Source organism: Polyodon spathula, chromosome 6 (assembly GCF_017654505.1).
Source record: "Polyodon spathula isolate WHYD16114869_AA chromosome 6, ASM1765450v1, whole genome shotgun sequence".
NCBI lineage: Eukaryota > Metazoa > Chordata > Actinopteri > Acipenseriformes > Polyodontidae > Polyodon > Polyodon spathula.
In genome coordinates this window covers 22,960,757-22,981,037 of record NC_054539.1, presented here as the reverse complement: position 1 = coordinate 22,981,037, position 20,281 = coordinate 22,960,757, and the positions used below count along the sequence as shown (strand labels likewise).

Below are 20,281 nucleotides of genomic sequence, written 5' to 3'. Positions count from 1 at the left end.
GACAGATATGTCCTATACTGGATTAATTCAGTGGGTGTCAAATGTTGTAGGTTCATATCTACAGTTGGTAGAACACATGGTGAAATGTTATTTCCCATAGTCCATGTTCACTGCTGTATATACACAAATGCCAGTGACATTACCCATTCTACAGTTAATAAATGTTGTAAGTTAGCGAAGTTTGCATTTGGCCATTCATCACTGTTTTGTGCTGCAATCTAAGATGGCTTATCTTAAGCATGAGCTGTCCAGCGGTATTAATTATGATGACTGCAAACTGGCCAATGTGACCAATCTTCTGGTCTTGACTAATACACGTTACAGGCATAGGAATGTCAGTATGTCAGTATTATTCTCTGGTACTCCAAAGATTTTAGCACACATTCATTTCCAACACTATTTTGAAAGCTATTTTCCCTCAGAAATCTAGTCTGAGATTTTTTATTTGTATGGTAATTGTTTTTTAAACAAACTTTATTTTATTTTTACTCTAAGATGAATGTGGTGCTTACATCTGAGAGCACCAACCTTATGTAATTTTCAATAAATACATACAGGGGAGATAAATTGCTAATATTATGTAATATTAGGAATGTACACTGCTTAAGGGAGATATGTATTGCATAGATATATACAATATCTAGTCTCTGTTTAAATAATTACCTTTAAATTCGGCAATGCATTGACTGCAGTTTTCTGTAAGTTCAACATTAATATTTACAACTTTTCTACATGCATGCTGACTTCATTTTTTTTTTTTTTATAGATTTAAGACTGACTCTACTGTAACATAATTCTTACATTCTGTCATTTGAATTATCCAGAAAATACACTTTAATTGGGAGATTTTTAAAAATACATGTATTATAGAAACTGCATCGAGAATACAGTATGTGTTTAAGATGGGAGATTTCACAGATCAGTTCTGAATTCCTCTGTATTAAAAAAAAAAAAAAAAAAAAAAAAAAAAAAAAAAAGCTAACAGGACAGTGCCCAATCCAGTTAACATTTAGCTAGGAAAAGTTGTTTTGTGAATATACCAAATCTTGCAGGAAAAAGAAAATGTGGATCTATTTTATACATTGATTCATTATCAATGACGCGTTTATCTGCAAGAATTTGTATTTTCCTAAAATCTTTTTCCCCAGCTAAAAGTTAATTTGTCCAAACAAAACCTTAAACCTTAGAGGCTAGTTTCGCAATGTACTTCTAGGTAGCACTCTTCTATATCCAATTCACTTCCATAAAAAACAAGAATATTACACATTTATCCTTTAATCATATAGACTTGCTGATTGGATTTCTGCTAAACTTTATTTTTCTATCTTAAAGCATTGCTTTTTGAAAAAGGTAAGTGCTAGCAGTGCTTTGTGAAGCTGGCCCCCGGCTTCTATTTATATCCTGAATGAACAAACATTGTTCTTAAAACAACAGTAGATTTGAATGTCACCATGTGAATGTTTGAATGTGCAAGACCTGGACTTCAGACTGAATATCGGAAGGAGCACTTTGATAACATCATATTTCATATTTCTACACTATATTCCAGAGTAAAGACAATGTTTGTTGTAGCTTGGGTTTTGAATAGAATACATGATGGCGATCCCTGGACACAAGTTCAATGGTTGGAGTTTAAAGTTTATAATTCTTTGGTACCTCCAAGCCTGTGAGCAGTGTCACCTGTCAGATAAAAGAAAAATCAAGACGTTAAATCAGATTTATAACTGGAAGCAGATAACCACACTGCAAAGGCACATTTTCTCAAAGCAATGAACAATTGTAACGGTATAAAATTAGAAAGAAAAAGCTAAGTTCCAGGAAAGGGCTGGTAAATTGTTAAGTAGGTTCATGCTAGCTTTATGCCTGTGACAGGGAGGACATTGTCGCTGGATCAGCTGTGCTGCTAATTTGGTAAACAGGAGGGCATACCCTGAGCTGATTGGGAGGTCCTGATTGGCTGAGGGGGGCATGCCTGGAGATTTACGCCTGTTTAAGAAAGCAGCAGCGCCAATGTTCGAGGCGATTGCAACACTACGGCTACACAGGCAGGTGCTTACGCTTGTTGACACTGAGTAGGAGAGCGTCCGCTCCATGGAGAGAACTACTACACAAAAACCCTTCCACTGCAAGACAGTGCTCGTGAAGGCATTGCCCAGCCAAGGCTGTTTGAAGAGGTCGGAGTCGCCGTGAGGATGCCGAGACTCTGGGAGCCTAGAAGTAGGTCAGTCTAGGGGATTTAATCCCAAACTAAGTACAGTGAAGATAAGTAGTGTAGTACGTTGGAGTGGGACGTTCCTTTTAGTTGGACTAGCGCTCACCATTTGTGAGCAAACTTTTATTTTTACCATCATTGATACTCTAGCATTGGGCCTGTGCGCCTTGTCAACACCCACTGCTCTGTGTCTGATTCAGTATTATTCAATGATAACCCACACATGTAACATCGCCCTGTTACAATACTATTAAAGTTATTTCATTCCTGTCTAAAAATATGCTTTTGCACAAGCTTCAAAATTAAGCCCAAACACAACAATTTAATGTAGCGCATAATAAAAGATAAATGAGAATATAACAAAAGCTTCTATAAGAGCTAAGTTCAAACAAAGTCCTTTATGAATGTCAAATACATGCATGTGATGCAAGAGTGATACAGTGCAGATGTATCTATTCCCATAGATCTTTGCAGCAACTGAAGAAGAATTGAATTCCAACAGCTGGACCTACGATTGCCCATAGTTTAACCATATATACAGTATATCATTTAATTATAGTGCATCTCTAGGGTTGGACATTCTTGTAATTTAATGGCACTGACCTGAACATTTCTGTTAAGGCTTACAGCTGGCATATATACTCCATCCAGGTTTTCGAATGCCACAGGCCCATGCTGCTGCTTGTTGATGTAGAATGACAGGGTGTGCTGGTTTAGATCCAGGAGGATACCAACTGTAGATCCTTGCATGATACCTCCCTCTGCCCTACAGAAGAACACCACATGGAAAAGTAACTCACTCCTTTTTTTAATGTTTATAGATATCAAAGTACTTATGCAGAACATGGGAATTAATATCAAATACAGTCTCAGACTGATCCACTCATTCCTAATGAATAATGACCCCCTCAGACATTATTGAGTAAAATGATAAAACATATATACACATACATATAGCCTGTGTTAGGAGAGCTGATTTCAGGTCTCACCATAGATATTTAAATTTGGTCAGAGCTAGTGCCATCTATGTGAATGACTGCTGTGTGTGGCCAGGAAAATTATTATAGGAATAATCTTTTGTAGCAAAAGTTGTACTTTTGTAGACACACACTGAAACAGCACTCAGAACTTTTTATGAGTCTTCATCCTTATGAGTCCCAACTCCACTTTTTTAAAATATATTAAACAGTAAATATAAATATATAAAAAAATACTGACTATGAAACAGGGAACCATCTTAATGTATTTCACCATTTATACAGTTTGTATAACCCACATATAAAATAACAGTGAAGCAAAAGCCTATAATAATAATAATAATAATAATAATAATAATAATAATAATAATAATAAACGGTTTTACAAGGGTGATTACCTGTTTCTTGCAATACATACACCTGGTACTTTTAGAAGAGAAATTAATGAGTCATGGTCGATCTTAACCTCCTAAATTACAGCTGACAGGAAAAGAACATTTTAAAAGTGAAGCAACAAAACATACATGAAGCACAATGGTAAAAAATAATAATTAAATATGTTGTCCAGGGGCATCTCCATATTCATGTTTTAACTTTCATATCCAACTATACACATTTCAGAACAGTGCAAAGCTTGCAAACATTTTAATTACACTAATTTGTCACATAAAAGTGTCCATTAATGCTTAAAGCTCTTAAGTGCAGCTGACATAATGGCAAGCCTTTTGTTTTTTCATGTAAAAGGTATACAGCTATGGCCAAAAGTTTTGCATCACCCAATAGAATTAACTAATTTTGCTTCCTAATGTAAATTGAAACCTGCTGAATAATGTTAGGTTAACATATTGAATTACATACTCCTATGTAGTTTTCCATACACTTAGCGAAAAACTGACAGAAATTGAAAAATGTGACGAAATCTAACATTAAATACTTTACTGCTATTCTAGCTTCCAGTAGAATTTGTAGTTTCTTTGATTACATAATGTTAAATAAAAAAGTAAAATATGTTCATATAGGTTTTTTTTTTTTTTTTTTTAATTATTTGTCAATCCTAAAATTCAAGGTGATGCCAAAGTTTTTGCCATAGCTGTAGTCCCAAGGATTTTAAAATCCATACACTACTTTTAATAGTTTCAATACTATTTTCACTGCTCCCCTTTTGTAGTTGAACTTTTAATTTCGAATACATCTCTCAACTTTTAAAAGCCCTTTTCCGTTTCAAAGATGTTTTAAAATACAAATAAAAATACTTGATAAAATGTTTAAAGGTGCAACATAAGCAAAATGGTTAATGGTATGAAAATAATAAAATAAAAACATGTAAGCATGATTAAAATCTTATTAATAATGTGACATTCTGAACTGGTGCTTACCTGTTTGTGTGGGAGTTGTTGTGCATGAACCAGCTGCGATTGTTGTCCACATACATAGCCCAGGCCTTATCGTCCTTCCCCAGCATCATGTCCTTTATGACATTTATCCTTGCGACCCCGAAGGCCGGGTCGGGATGGTTGTCATAACGATCGATGGTCAACTCCCAGTAGTGTACTCCTTTAGAGAAGGCTGCAGTTCCCAGTACGACCCGGTCATCATAGCTGCTGCAGGACACTGCTTGATTTTCATTGGAGAGGACAATATCCCGGTGAGCCGAACTGGGGTCGAAGGTAAACCATGCCACTAAACAAAAGAATGAAATATGAAGCTTTAGATATTACATATGAAAGTGATAAGCCTCGTTCAGCTTGTGGCATACAAATACATTATGTGTACATTATATAGCCTGTTAAAAAAATGCTTCACAGAGTAATGTGCATGTGCAATCCGAGCTGTTAAATGTCTTGGTCTATTCAAAAGATCATACTCTGCAAGTGAATGTATTTATAGTGTATGCATGGAAAGTTTGTACGTAACTAAACCAGACAAATGTTTCAGCTAATGTCTTCAGGGTGTGGGTGATAGAGTATGTATGCAATTGTGGTTGGCGAACACAATGGGGTATCTCTAGAAACCTGATATGATGCACTATTGGGATTACATACCATCAGAGGTCTTCAGCACGACAGTTTTGCTGTAGGGTCCAGCCCCGGAGGCGTTATAAGCCTTGACCCGTGCATTGTAAGAGCTGTTGAAGTGCAGTCCATCAAGAGTACACAGCGTTTCCTTCCCAACGTACACCTCCTGGGTTAATAAAAATCAAACGAGGCTATGACTACACTTTTTGGTGTTTTTTTTTTTTTTTTTTTTTTTATGTATTATTAGTTTCCATAGTATACTACTGTAAATACCATAGCACACAATAGGAAAGTACAGTATAGTGTTTCTTTACGAAACCCCTAAATGGACATTAAAAAAAAGTTAGTATCTTGTGAGCTCCACTTAATATCTGGTGTGCACCACTTGATATCTAGTGTGCACCACTTGATATCTAGTGTGCACCAGTGATTATTTGTTGAGTATCAATGCGCACAACTTAATATGATTGACCTGAAAGCAGCTGTAGGCACAGCAGCCTAGTAGTCACGTTTACTGCTGAGCAGTTGATTGGGTCTTACTTTGATTTAAATGTAAGGAAATTCTCTATGTACTCTACACCCATCACATGTCTGTAGCTGGATGGGTTTTCTCAGGAGAGAATGTATGGAATTTGGGATTTCTATGTTCATTAGTCTCAAATATAACAGGCTTTATGAGTTTGTTTCTGGACAAAAGCTACCTCAAACTTTACTTCATGGGCATAATCCATGTGAGTGGATCAAAGTCTATGTTTAATTGCCACTGAAAATATCAACAACTAGCAATAATAACTGCAGTAGGTTATATTGATCTCGTATACTGCAAAGTCAGTGTCGTGCAGGTGATTGTTTGAGTGTTACACTCCTATTATGACATCATTAGGCCAGAGGTTCTCAAACTTTTTTGTTCGTGGACCATCTGAATTTTCTCGGCAGACCACACAATAACAGTATGGTGACTGAAAATTAAAAACATAAAAAAATCACTATAACACTAAGAATAACTCTAGACTTACCTTTCTTTATTTCAATGCGTTGGGTGGGCCTGGTTCTGTGATTAAAATAATGGTTCTAGTTTACCTTTCATTAACATGAATTTACCAAAAAAAAAACAGACTGTTTTATTTTAAAATTGATAATTACAGCAGAAACTGATTTATGTGAATTAATAATCTGTGAAGTTATACCCATGAGGTACCAGCACAGTCAGAGCTATTAATCTCCAGCTATAATCTTTATTTATAAAACTGAATGTTTGTATGCTGCACGCAGATTGTCTGTTGAGGATTTTTACCATGCAAAATAGTAAAGGCACAGCAGAATTTTTGTTCATTTTTGTTCAATTAATAAAATATCAATGCACAACATATACAACTAGCAATAAATATACACATTGTTAAAAATTAGTGACATGCCTTTCATCACATTTGATCTTTTCAGAGGCATGACAGTGTATAAGTGCAAAGAATTACAAGATGCAAAACCTCTGTTGAAAAAAAAAGCAAGACACACAAAGTTAACAAGTCAACAACTTGGTGAAATAAAAAAAAAAAATGATTTGCAGCTGGTGTTTTTATTGATTTGCTGAAACAAAGAAATCAGCTCAAAAACAGCTTGTCTTGAAAATGTAAATGGTCTGCTACGATAATTATATGTTACAGTGCTTAATTCTGCTGCTCAAGAGTACTCAGTTTTGTTATGTTGCAATATTGAGGAGGAACACACATGCCACTGTGATTTCACAGGCCCTTTTTGGTGACACCCGGAGGCCCTTAAAACAGGCAAACCTGGCTTTAAGGATGCCAAAGGTCATCTCAATTTTTACTCTGCTCTTACATAAAGACAAATTGAGCTTTGCCTGAGATCGTGGTTGGGGGTTGATGCACGCATACCCATTGTCGCCAAAGAGCCAGTCCATTATACTGACCTGAAAAGTAACAAAAGTTTTTAATAATGGAATCTGGTGACACATGAAAAAAACCTGACCAATTCAGTTAGAAATGCGGGTGCTCACTTTGCTTATGTACATATGTTAAAAGTAATGTAATTATTTGTCTTTTATTAACCTTGTTCAAAACATCGCTGTAACATACTCTCCCTAAATATTGTTGAGTCATGCACTGATTCTGGCCATTGTGCCTCAACACTAGTAATTCTCAGTCAAATAAATAAATAAAATCAATACATAACAGAGATCTGTTGCAGTAGTAAAAGTAACGATTAAGCAGATCAAAGTATTTGCACAAGCTTGCATTGTTAATAAATTATTATAGTGTAATATGTTTGAATTTTACTTAAAATTATAAATCATTTCGTTTTGATGTAGAAAGCATTCACAACTCTGAACAGTCTGCAATGTTTCACATTTAAGAAACGTTGAGTATTCAAATCAAAAAGAAAGAGTCATAACAGATTGCTTTTCCCATGCACATGTTACTTTTTAATTTTAGAAACTGTTATTTTGTTAGTAGTTGTTTGTATAACATTATAACATTGTCTGTTCATACAACAGCTCACTTGATTTTTTTCTTCTTCTTAATAACTACTAACAGTAACAGTACATCCAGTTTTATTTCTAACAGTGCACTTTGGAAACTATGGAATTTTCTTTGTTGCTGATGAAAGGAACACCCAAAGCCCATGCTTGTTTCTGCAATAGTCACGGTATTAAAAAACATTGTGTAGGGTCCAAATATGATCATACAAAAAAATATACAGAAGGGGTAATATTGTGAAAATTAAATGTATGCAGATGAATCACTAAGTATTTAGTAAGTACTAAGTATTTAGTAATTACTAATTATATATTATTTAAGTGACTCGTAGTAGTAACGAACAGTTAATAATACAGAAAAATAAAATATGCCTACAAAATTATCGATTAAAGTCTTACAGAATTTACCTGCACATTGAAACTGTGGAAGCCTTTTCGGGTTTACATAGTCTGCCTCTTGTTGTGTGGATGTTGATTTAATGGGGATGTGCAATCCACAGCACCAATGACATTGGGAAACCCTATGTAAATCACAAATGTATTAATAATAATTAAAAATATGGTTTTATGAAAACATGTATTTATATGGATGGGTTTTTTTTGCCTTATTTATATGGACAAAAGCATTAAATATATATTGTAATAATTACCTGCAATAGCATAGAATGCCTCCTTGAAGCGCTTCACTCTTCCTTGTCCTGGAAATTTCACCAAGTTTTTCAGCATCGCCGACTATATACAAAAATGTTCCACAGGCCATAAACCTTAGGCCTATGCAGAGCACCTCTATAGGTGTAAGGGCTCTGTTCTGTCGGGTCGGTTGTTCAAGGGAGGATCTTACAGGATGCCATTCCTAGAGAAATGATATCGCTCACATAGGGTAGAATCTGGATTATTCAGTGGATCTTGACGATCACTGAACACCCTCTCCAGGCGAAAAGCTCTTCTTATAATTGTAGCACCAACATCTACAGCTCCCAGGATAAAAGGTGATGCCATTTTACAGTTTTTTTCAGCTTTAAAAGTCTGGATTAATCTTAGTTATCCTGCTCTGGAGCAGGTTTGTTTAATCACGATTATTGTCTTGTTTTGTGCAACGGAACAAGCCTGCCTTTCACTATTAAATCTGGACGTTATCTGGATAACTCATTAAACCACCTTTATGCAACAGACCCCAGGTCTCAATCGCTCCATAAACAGTGCTGACATAAACCGCAATGTAGCCTGTTAGTGACCAAGCATTTAAAAATCTCAATAATGTATTTTTCTATTAGTTTCTCCAGGTCAGCGGTAGTAATGCATGGATAGTGAACTTTGTCTTTGCCTCCTTTTCTGTATCTTTTCATTGTCAACAAAAATACATCGATTGGCATTTTTAAACACTGCAGGTTATGTTAGCTGTGTTTACAGAGTGATTGAAACTGGTACAGAGAGTTCATTCATTTTAATTAACTACAATGGAAACGTTGAAAACCTCCAGTTTAACGTTTACAAAAAATAACAGAACCTTGTTTGAGGGACTATTTTTTCTCTAAAGCGGAAGGATATACAAATCTTTTTTTTTTTTTTTTTTTTAATTAGTTTTAGCAGGATAGCACTCCAGGGCTTGTGCGCTGTGTTGCACTAACACACAGCCGTATGTTAATGCAACACAACACACGCCCTGTCTTGTACTTTACAAGCTGCTGTATTGAGTACACGTGAGCACAACACACAAAAAATCCCTAATAACAAATACATTTTAGACACTCGATATAGGTTTAGACATTTTCTTTTACTCTGTAGCAGTTTTTAAGGTCTCAAATTCTGGGTTTGCAATGGGATCTGTAAACTATGCTGCTGCTTCCTTTCCGTGATTATGTAACCATTCCACGGACCACCTGAAGAGAGCTGGCGGACCACCAGTGGTCCGTGGACCACAGATTGAGACCACTTCTGTAGGCTATTGATATTTCTCTCACTCAATGGGAGACAGTACAATTTCAAACAGTCTCCAACATCTTCTGGCAATGCATTTGTGCCTAAGCTATAAAAGGCAGTAACAAATATTTTGGACAGATCAATTAATGCAGAACAACTGGGGGTGGGATATTTGTAACGCTAGCCTATTTGCATGAACTGAAGGTTTGTTCAATCAAGCCAAATTGTACGTTTTAATCAGAATATCCAGCAGTCGTGTGTAATATACTATAAACGTACAGTAAATCACACTAAACTTTACTTAAAACCAGTGCTGCTTTTGGACTTTTATACTTTATAAGATATAGGCTTACAACACATTTTCATGTTTAGAAGAATCACATTTTTTTTATACCTAAACAACAACACAGGCAGCAAATCATTTGTTTTACATTTAGACATATATATTATAAACGGAACTGCTTCCACTTGATACAGAGCTAAAGCAACACTACTCTTCTTCGCTACTGTGCTCTCCGGACAGATCCGAACAGTAGCTAAAAGTCCAATAGTTTTAAAACGGAATTCTTTCTGTTCTCTAGTTTATTTGACCATATTTATATTGTGAAATGTACACAGTGGCCTTGAAACTCTCAACAACTGATAAATAGCTCAGCCAAAAATCTAAAATGATGTGTATATTTTCACTTAAAAATGCCAAAATACATCACTTAACTTTATCACAGATGTTGTTTTCTTATTTGGTACTTTTAAAAGCCACCATACAGATGATGATGGTGTATTTGAAATGTATATGCTAGGGCAGGGTAAGGGTTGAAATGCTTAAAATGATTTACATTAAGAAAATTAAGTTAAGGCACTATTAGATAAGTGTGCAGAACTGTTTTTGCTCATTCTACTTCTGGTAATCTACACAGTAATTTAATTCAATGACTAGATTTGTTTCCCTGATAGTTTGACTGGGTAAACTGTACAAGTGGTATGGTACTTAGCTCAAGTAAATTATCATGTTGATAAGGGGTCTGTTTATATGAAGTACATAGAAGAAACTTCTAATAATTTCCCAGCACAATAACCCCTTGACTAATGTCATAGCAAGCTAGAACGTACTTACACTGTGTGATAGGAAATCTACTAAATATATAGGAAGTCTACTAAATAGCACAACAGCTACAGATATTCTAGGAAGGTTGGAGACGTTACCCTATACTGGCCACCGTTTCCATCATCGAGCTCCAGCACGTAGCCCTCGACAGGAGAGTGGCTGAACGCGAGTATCTTCCATGCCAGCGTGGCACTGTTGTTGCAGGTGCCGCACTCCTCCAGCTGCAACACTGGTGCAGGGGGAACTGTAAAGGGATCTGACGACAAATGCGTCAAAAATGACTCAGCCGTTAATTTGTCATAGCCCACCACCAAATTTGAAACAAAGTGAATTCAAACATATTTATGAAATGTTCATATATACTTTCATGAAAATGACTGTATTGCAATAATGAACAGGTGCAAGACTACCTTAAAGTAAAGCATGAAAATCAAGCTTTTCTAACCCAGTACCAGATATCATGTTTGCTATAATGTGAATATTACTCAATCTAGGGTAGACAGATTAGCACCCACTTACATTTCACCTGAATGAAGTCCAGCTGGTGAATAGACTGGAGTAATGGCTCACTGTTCAGAGACAGGTCAAACTCTGGACAAACTTTGGGCTCCAGGGCACCTTTAACCCACTGCTCCTGAGACAACTGCACTTGCTTGACCAAAGCATGCGAAATCTGAAAAAAAGGTTGAAGTTGTGTTGATCAGTGATACATTTACCTTAGAAATAATAAAATATAGACCCACTATACACTTATAACCCTTAATTATGGGACACATATTTTAAAGCATCTAATCAATAGTTCTCTTTGGCTTTCTTTTTGAACCTACTGTATAGATTATATAAGTAAGATTCTTAGGGTCTAAACAATACAATAGATCCAGATAAAAGCCATTAGGAATCATTGGTTCTATATAGAATTCACCAGAACACTATTTTCTCATTTAGCAAACAATTCTCACAAGGTAAATTATGCCACATATTTAGAGCTTATGGCAGCTTTACTGACTGGAACATTCAAATTAAAATGCAAAACCCCACATTAAAATAAATGCATTATACAGCTTTCAACTTGTATCATCAAAGAGTGGCATCTGTTTCTGTTACAGTGGGACAGATTTTATGAATGTCTTTACCTGCAGAAATCCACTGGGGTCGTTCTCTTTGAGTACTTCTAAACAGTACTCCATCAGGCCTGTTGTCTGCCGCAGCTTCACTGTACAGTGGGTTATCTGATCCCTTACAACCTGTAAAATATAGTACATCACACTCATTTGAGTTTACTGGCTGGTAAAAGCAGGTGACCAGTTAATTCGGGTGTATTTATTTTTCATATGGGTGTTGTGGCAGTGTGCCCGCCCCTTTGTGTATTTTATGTTTATATGTTGTGTATGGTGTATTAATGTTGGTGTATATGTACTGGTGAACGGGATATAATGTGGGGTTATGTAGTACGAGTGTTATAAAATGTATATTTGTATTTAGACACGAGATTGGCACAGCCACTTCACATGGAAATTAAAAGGGGTATTTGTATGGAAGCACAGGAAGTGCACAAAGTAGTTCACATGCAGATGTACTGAGATTCCAATTGAATGATTGATTAGCAATCCAATCTCGGTACAGCTATATAAAAAGGGGAAATGTGTCACTCACTCTGGGTTGTGAGTTCGAGAGAGGAGAACGGGAGAGAGACAGTAGTGAGTAAACTTTAAAGTAAAATAACAATTGCTATTTCGTGCTGGAAGCACCAGCACGGTACTTGTTTGTTCATCCACTGTTTGGTTTTCGTCTATTTATTTTGGCCAACGCGTCATTTGTTTCATGCGTTTTTCGTTTGTTCAACTGTTTTATTTGTTAATTTACAATAAACCAGCACAACCAGTGCAAGGGAGCCGGCTTTTTCATACAGCAGTATCGGCGCTATGCGTCAGAGCGGGAGGTTAAGGGTTCACATCCCACCTCCGCCAATGAGAAACCACTGCCTCCATGAGTCAGACCAGGGAAGGACTGCAATTTTTAATTATTTTTTTCAAAGTGATTTTTAGAAGGAAAAAAAAAGAGCAGTGTGTTTTTGGAAATAAATAAATACAAAATTAACAGCTGGGACCTCCGCAATGAGCTGGAGGGCATCCTCGGTGGCCTTGAGGACCAAGGATTTCGGAAGAGAAGTCCCACTGTCTCCAGCACGAGAGCATCCAGAGCCACACCAGTTCCCAGCCGCCAAGGGAGAGCTGCACCAGTTCCCTTCAACCAAGGGAGAGCCGCACCAGTTCCCAGTGACAAAGGGAGAGCCGCACCAGTTCCCAGCGACAGAGGGAGAGCCCCCTATAAAACGAGGGAGTTGTTGTACCGTATTTGTTTTTCTATGGGTCTCTCGCTATATCACGGCCCTCGATATATAGCAGATTTATATTGGACCCCAACACCTGCGATATATCAAGTGGATGGTATACTCTAAAGAACTCCATTGCAATCAGATACAGGTCAGTCAGCGATTGGATAAACCATGGCAACGAGATGAGTGCAGGGAGGAGTTTGTGGTACAAAGAGGATGCAGTTGCGTGACTACGGCCCCATATGCTGAATTTTGATTCAGTTTTGTTTGTTTCCATTGTTGCAGAGGAGTAAGACAGAGCTGCAGCCACGGAGCTAGTACTAACCCGACACCGTTTAACTGCACAGCACCGAACAGCACAGCCAAGCACCACTCAGGGAAAAGGACACTCACCACAGGAGCACAGTTTCGTGCATGGAGGACTGTGGTACAGGAATGTGGTTGTTTTGTTATTGTTTGGGACTGCAATCCACTGTGTTGTGCTTCCCCTATACCATTGTTGGTCTAGAGGCGACCTGCTTTGATTTTGGTAATGTTTTTTTGTTTTTGTATTAATAAACCCAGACCGTTTTTGTCTGGACATTGGATTATTACACCCTTTGCACATCCTGGTCACACCATAACATTAGCGTAGTAAATGAAAAGTTGTCTGCAGCAAACACTGGATCCCTTATAAAGGTTTCAGATGGTAAAAGCACAGCAAAATGTCATAAAGCATAGGCAAGCACTGTAAAGCACAGAGAGGAATGGTAAAGCATATTAAAATAAAAAAAAACATTGCACACCATAATAAACTATGCTAAAACTGCAAAAATACTAGGGTAGACTTTTATAGGGTGGTGAAACAGGATTTTAGGTCAGCCAAATGTTAATGTACAATTGAGAATGCATAAGTACTTATAAAGTTTTTTTTATGTTAACCGCTACAGCAGGAAAGGGGTTAGATATTGTGTGCTTAACAGTCTGCACAGACCTAGTTTAGCACTAACAGGAATTAATCACAGGCTGTCTGCATAGAGCAGAACAGGATGAAACCATGTGACTGCACTAAGAAACGGGGTGGGACAACTCCAAGAACAAAGAAAGAACTTTTTAGAACAGCTCGGCCCCGTAGCCGGTGAAGACCAGCCCTTTACAGCAGATTGGTACCAATCAATGGGTGGTAACTTGGACTGCACGCCTATGCGGCCGAACTTACCCAATAATGGGAAGGGGGTGGGGGCAGGACTGAATTTGTAATTGTAATGAGGTATAAAAGGAACTGTAACCTGTGAATCAGTGAGCTTACCTTGTGTTGCACCACCTGTGTAACATCCCAGGCTCGTGATTAAAGTTCTAACCTACTACAAAGACAACGGACTGGTGTGAATTCCTTCCTCCAACATCAGGTGGTTTCAATGAGAATTTTTTTTTCCTTTGATATTCCACATGCACAAGCAAAAAAACGTGGCTACCCTGAATAAAAAATGCCTGTTTTCTGGTTTAATATCTAAACACAGCCTTTAGGAAATTGCTGCTGTTCCTCCACTACAGCGAAACACAGTTTTACTCACCTTCAACTTATATTCACGCTCCTTGGTGACCTTTGTCAGAAGCTTTGCCTTCTGTCTGTTCAGTGCGTCAATGAGTGCATCACACTGTGCAACAAGACAAGCTTCAAACTCCACGCCGTTTTCCTGCAAGCAATAAAGAACAACTGCCAAGATAAGTCAATGGATAGACTGTGATAAAAAAAAAAAGATATGTTCGCCATATTTTCCTGTTTGCCACAAACACTTGTTATCCAGCTCAAATAATCAAGGTCCAGTAAAAACAGTAAATACAAGCTGAAATGCCTTTTACTGCAAGATGTGTAGTAAGACACGTCCGATAAATTGTAAAATGACACTGCAAATTTAGCAAAGCACATTTTTAAAACTGCCAATTCATCAAAGTTTCATCTGAGCCAAAAACATGACACAGTATATGAAAATAATATTAAGTCATTTACCTGTATCTGCTGCAATAGGTTTTTCAGCTGCACCAAAAACTCCTTAGCGTCCTTGGCTTTCTCAGATACACCATTCAAGGCTTGGGATAGTTGACCCTTTAAAATACAAAACAAGCAACTGGGTTTTGCTACAGTGCAAATAAAATAATTAATTAATTTGTTTTCTTATTATTTTCTTTAAAAAAATAGATATACATATAAACAGAACAAGTACTCATATTACTATTTATGATATTAATATTTCACCATAAACAGTAAGCCAGTAACATACAGTACATACCCCCCAACAAACATATAAATAACTCATTATGATGGAAAAGCAGGTCTCATTCAGCATGTAGACAAATACAAAAACCAAACAAGTGGTTTACAAGACATATAGCTTTCTACAGTTAGGACTCTGTATTGTTACTATGAAAATCTGCATTCCCAGCATGTGATACAACTGGAACAAATGTCTGTACTGTGTCAGCACTGTGACAAATGGAATTACGTTCACAGGATGTTGAAAAACGTGTCCACACAGTTTGATCAAATTTGGGTTAACATTTATTTTTTCAACAAAAATCTAACAAAGGCTGGGTCTTTTACGATACCAAATGGTCCCCAAATCAGCAGCACTTCGTCCTTTCTAGACAGAAAGATCCACAGTTAGGCACCATGACTACTGTCTCTGAAGTGATACTTACTGGAGATTGCTATAGAAAAAGATCCAACTGGTGATTAGCATCAAACCCAAATATGTCTGATCTACATTGAGCTTTAGGTCTACACTCTTGTTAACATTAACAGAAAGTCTATAGTGATTGATTACATATGTTTTACCCTTCCCGTTAAGACCTGCTGTTGTCCCTTGGGTGAGCACAGAAGAATCAGTTATGCTAGTGAATCATGTCACCTCCCTAGCTCATTGACTGTACCATCTGGATCCACACACTGGCTGGATGGCTAACTTGCTTACTAGGAATTCCCCATTGTTGCTGGCCATGGCCTAATGCAATGTAGATATGGATCACATGCTTCCCTTGTTTTGCAAAACTGACTCTCAATTCACATTTGAATAATCTGCTAAGTCCAATGCGCAATGCAAAAATCCTGTCTCCAATCCAGCTCAAGTTGCAGAGGGACTTGGAGGAGAGTGATATCTGTTTTGTTTAAAGATGCACACATTTGTTTTTACAAATGACGAGAGCTTTTGTGTTACAGTGCTTCCCAATGTGCCAATAACCTCTACATGCCAAAATTAATGAAGGCCAAGTATATAACGTCCAAAAATATCTTTAAACAAATATTTTATCCAGTTATATAAATTAAAATGACAATCTGAGTATTCAGAAAACCTTGATGAAAGTAAAACTTTTAAATGTATAAAACATACTCTTTAGAAAGCATCTGTATTATCATATAATCTGTTACTTAATTATTTTGCAAGGGATCCCGATTTGACAGTGTTGTTTCTAAAACTAAGGCTGCAACACAGATGTTAGGAAAGTTAGGAAAAAGCTACTGCTTCTGATGTCCCATGCAAAACCCTTATTTGGTCTGTACCATAGTAATAGCCTTTACATTGTAACATTATATTGTAATGTTATTCATAACCTGTTATAGTAATGTAAAGTGGCATTTCCGTGGGACACTTTTCAATGTGACATCAGACATCTGACGTGGGATACAGTGCCAGGAACAATTTTGTGAACCCCAATGATAATTATGGAAATTCCATAGTTTTACCATGATAGCTGCCTTGAATCAAAACCAGTCTTTTCTTAAATATCCAATAGGGTTTATAGTAACCAATTCCATGTCTTTTGAAACAAAATGTTGTATGAATTAGACAAATGACGAGTAATTAAGATTCAGGGTATGTGAAAAAGTAAGTGAACCCATAGTTTTATCAGTTCAATTAAGGAGATAATTAGAATCAGGTGTTTAAATAATTAGGTAGATCTTCAGGGATGAGTTTGGGAGGCCCCACCCTATATAAAGATCAGAAACTTTGTGAGTTTGGTCTTCACCATACAGGTGTGTGGAAACACGTCATGCCATGATCAAAAAAATCTCTGAGGACCTCAGAAAAACAGTTATTGATGCCCATCAGTCTAGAAAGGGTTACCAATCCATTTCTAAGGATTTGGGGCTCCACCAATCCAGTGTCAGACAGATAGTTTACAAATGGAGAAAGTTCAAGACCACAGTCACTCTACATAGGAACGGTCACCCTACTAAAATCTCTCCAAGAACAAACCAGAAAATCATCAAGGAAGTCACAAAGAAGCCCAGAGTAACATCGAAGGATCTGTAGGCCACTCTCGCCCTTGCAATGTGAGTGTTCAAGACTCAACTATCAGAAAAACACTGAACAAGAATGGTGTTCATGGAAGGATAGCCAGGAGGAAACCACTGCACTCTTAAAAGAACAATGCTGCCTGTCTGAAGTTCGCCAAAGAGCACATAGATGATCCACAAGACTTCTGGAACAATGTTCTCTGGACAGACGAGTCAAAGGTAGAACTTTTTGGCCTCAATGAGAAACGTTATGTTTGGTGAAAACCAAACAGTGCATTCGAATGGAAGAACTTCATCACAACCATCAAGCATGGTGGTGGGAGTGTGATGGTTTGGAGCTGCTTTGCTGCTTCAGGACCTGGACGGCTTGCCATCATTGATGGCAACCATGATTTCACAACCATGATTTCTGCATTGTATCAGCAGATTCCAGAGGAGAATATCAGGCCATCCGTCTGTGAGCTGAAGCTGACCCGAAAGTGGGTCATGCAGCAAGACAATGATCCTAAACATACAAACAGATCTACAAAAGAATGGCTGCAGAAGAAGAAATTCCACATTTTAGAAAGGCCTAGTCAAAGTCCAGACCAAAACCCCATCGAAATGTTGTGGCAGGACCTGAAACAAGCTGTCCATACAAGGAAGCCCTCAAATGTCACCAAGTTGAAGCAGTTCTGTTGTAAGGAGGAATTCCTCAAAACCAATGTGAGAGACTGACCAACAGTTACAGGAAACACTTAGTTGAAGTCATTGCTGCTCAAGGGGGTGCCAACAGTTACTGAATTTAAAGGTTCACATACTTTTTCACACGTGGATATTGAATGTTGAATCATTTGTGGATAAATAAATGTTGAAAAAGTATCATGTTTTATGTCATTTGTTTAATCAGGTTATCTTTATCTATTATTAGGACTTATTATAAGATCTAATAACATTTTAGGTTTGAAATGTGTGAAATATGTGAAAATCCTAAGGGGTTTCACAAACTTTTTCTCTGCACTGTAGATGCAACTGATCAATTTCAGGAAAATCCTGCCCAGTATACAGGGGGTTGCGAGGATTAGAATTGTTGTTTGTTTGAGAAACAGCCAATGGAATTTTGAGGAAAGCAACCATGACAACCTGTTCTTCTTTGAAAGACACTGTGGCATTATTTAAGGTGAACAGAGGGGACAAAATCTCCTTTATTAGACCTCTGCAGCACAGCACCCCCTGACACTGTGAATAGGTATTGAAGTGTCCATTTTTAAATTCACCCATTCCAAAACTGGACCTTTTCTTAATGTAGCTTCTGAGAGCTGACAAGAATCTTTTTTTAATTAAGATTGCGAATTGAATTCATTTTTCAAGTTTGGGCGAAGATCTATTTTTAATACAGGCTGAAATTAAAATGTTAAATATGCATCATCAAATAGCAATGAACATTTCAATCTCTCTTCTCATTGACAGCAAAGTTATTAATATTTTAGAACACGGATGCATATATTAAAAATAAAGAATTTGCTTTTGACAGCAGGGACCTCCCCTCCCATGATTAATTCTACATTCCAAAGGTGTTTCAAATTGTTTGTCTGAACATGGCCTTTGTTAGCCTGAAGCAATCAGCAACCAGAATTAATCAAAAAGATCATCATCATAGCCTGGAATAAATTGTGCTAAGGAATGTCCATACCAAGTTTCCTTAAGTTACATATGCTCTAAAAATGTTGTTACTCGTGAACATATGGATGCCTCCACTATATCACCCTCCAGCAGCAGATAACAAAGCTGCTATCTCGTTAAGAACATTGTTTATTGGGCATTACAGTATGACCCTACAGATTTAAAATGTTCATTGCCTCCCATGTGGTATTTTTCAATATAGAGTAAAGGCTTTTTAGTGGAGTTTTCAATAAATAAGGCTAGACAGAAAAAACCTCTCAATTGCCACCCCCTTTAATTAAAACATTCATAAAAATCAGAGTAGGATCAAGTACAGTTATACTATAATTTTTTAGGTGTGAACTTTCTACACTCTTGACAATGGGTCAATGTTAGTAGGCCTTGACCAGTAGGCTACAGCGCCTTTTGATATTTCAATATTTTTAACATCGGAATTCCACAGAGACATTAATCAATTAAACGCCAGACATTCTAGAGGCGCTGGGTGGACGTGACCCCGATGTACTTACCTTGTGTTGTTTCCACATAGCTCCCAGTGCTTTCACCTCATGCGCAGCGTGCTTGCCTTCCTCGAGGCACTGACAGCACACCGGGGTTTTGCAGCTGACACAGTACATGCTGTAGTTCTCCAGGTCGTGTTCTGTACAGGTGGCTAATTTGTGGGCTGCCTGCTGTTGACTGCCGCCGGTGGCCGCTTGGCTCAGCGGGACCAGGCGGTGCTTGGCGAGGGGTCCGCGGGATGGATGGCATCTTTGCTGGCAGGGAGCGCAGTAAAACACATCACACTGCTCGCACTTAACTGTGGCTTCGGCAAGGTTACGGACACAAAGCTGACACTTGATGGTCTCTGAACGGCTTTGCTGATAACGAGAAATGATCGCCTCCAAGAGTCGGTTCCGAGGAAAGCCTCGCAATCCCCGCTCTTCCAAGGAGACGCTCCGGTGACACAGCGGGCAGGTGATGGAGCAGTTACGGTGGATCGGTGCCGGGGGGAAGACCCGCACTCCGTTAGGTGATTTGAGACACGGGGTGAAAGATCCATAGCCGCTGTCTGTTTCGCTGTACATGCTCATTTTATCCATATCTAGATAATCGTAATCTGAGCTCCGAGATGCTCGGCAGTGAGGTGACTCGCCTTCTGGGGTCTGCACAATGATATTGCGAGCACAAGCCAAGCATATGTTGTGAGAGCAGGGTAGAATGATAGGATCCCTGAATATAGAACCGCAAACTGGACATTTTAATTCCTCATCCATCTCTGCAATAAAATACACACACAACAAAA

General features: G+C 37.8%; 1 protein-coding gene across 1 annotated transcript; it reads right to left on the bottom strand.

Annotated features, from left to right (window-relative positions):
- Positions 1-947: 947 nt before the first annotated feature.
- Positions 948-20,281, bottom strand: LOC121317037 (E3 ubiquitin-protein ligase TRIM9-like). Its single transcript, XM_041252584.1, has 10 exons — positions 19,506-20,281; positions 15,049-15,144; positions 14,612-14,734; positions 11,857-11,967; positions 11,243-11,396; positions 10,822-10,979; positions 5,232-5,370; positions 4,566-4,869; positions 2,816-2,978; positions 948-1,680 (listed from the first exon to the last, which is right to left on the bottom strand). Exons 1-10 carry the CDS (start codon positions 20,250-20,252, stop codon positions 1,633-1,635), a joined length of 2,043 nt encoding a protein of 680 aa, XP_041108518.1. The 5' UTR covers positions 20,253-20,281; the 3' UTR covers positions 948-1,632.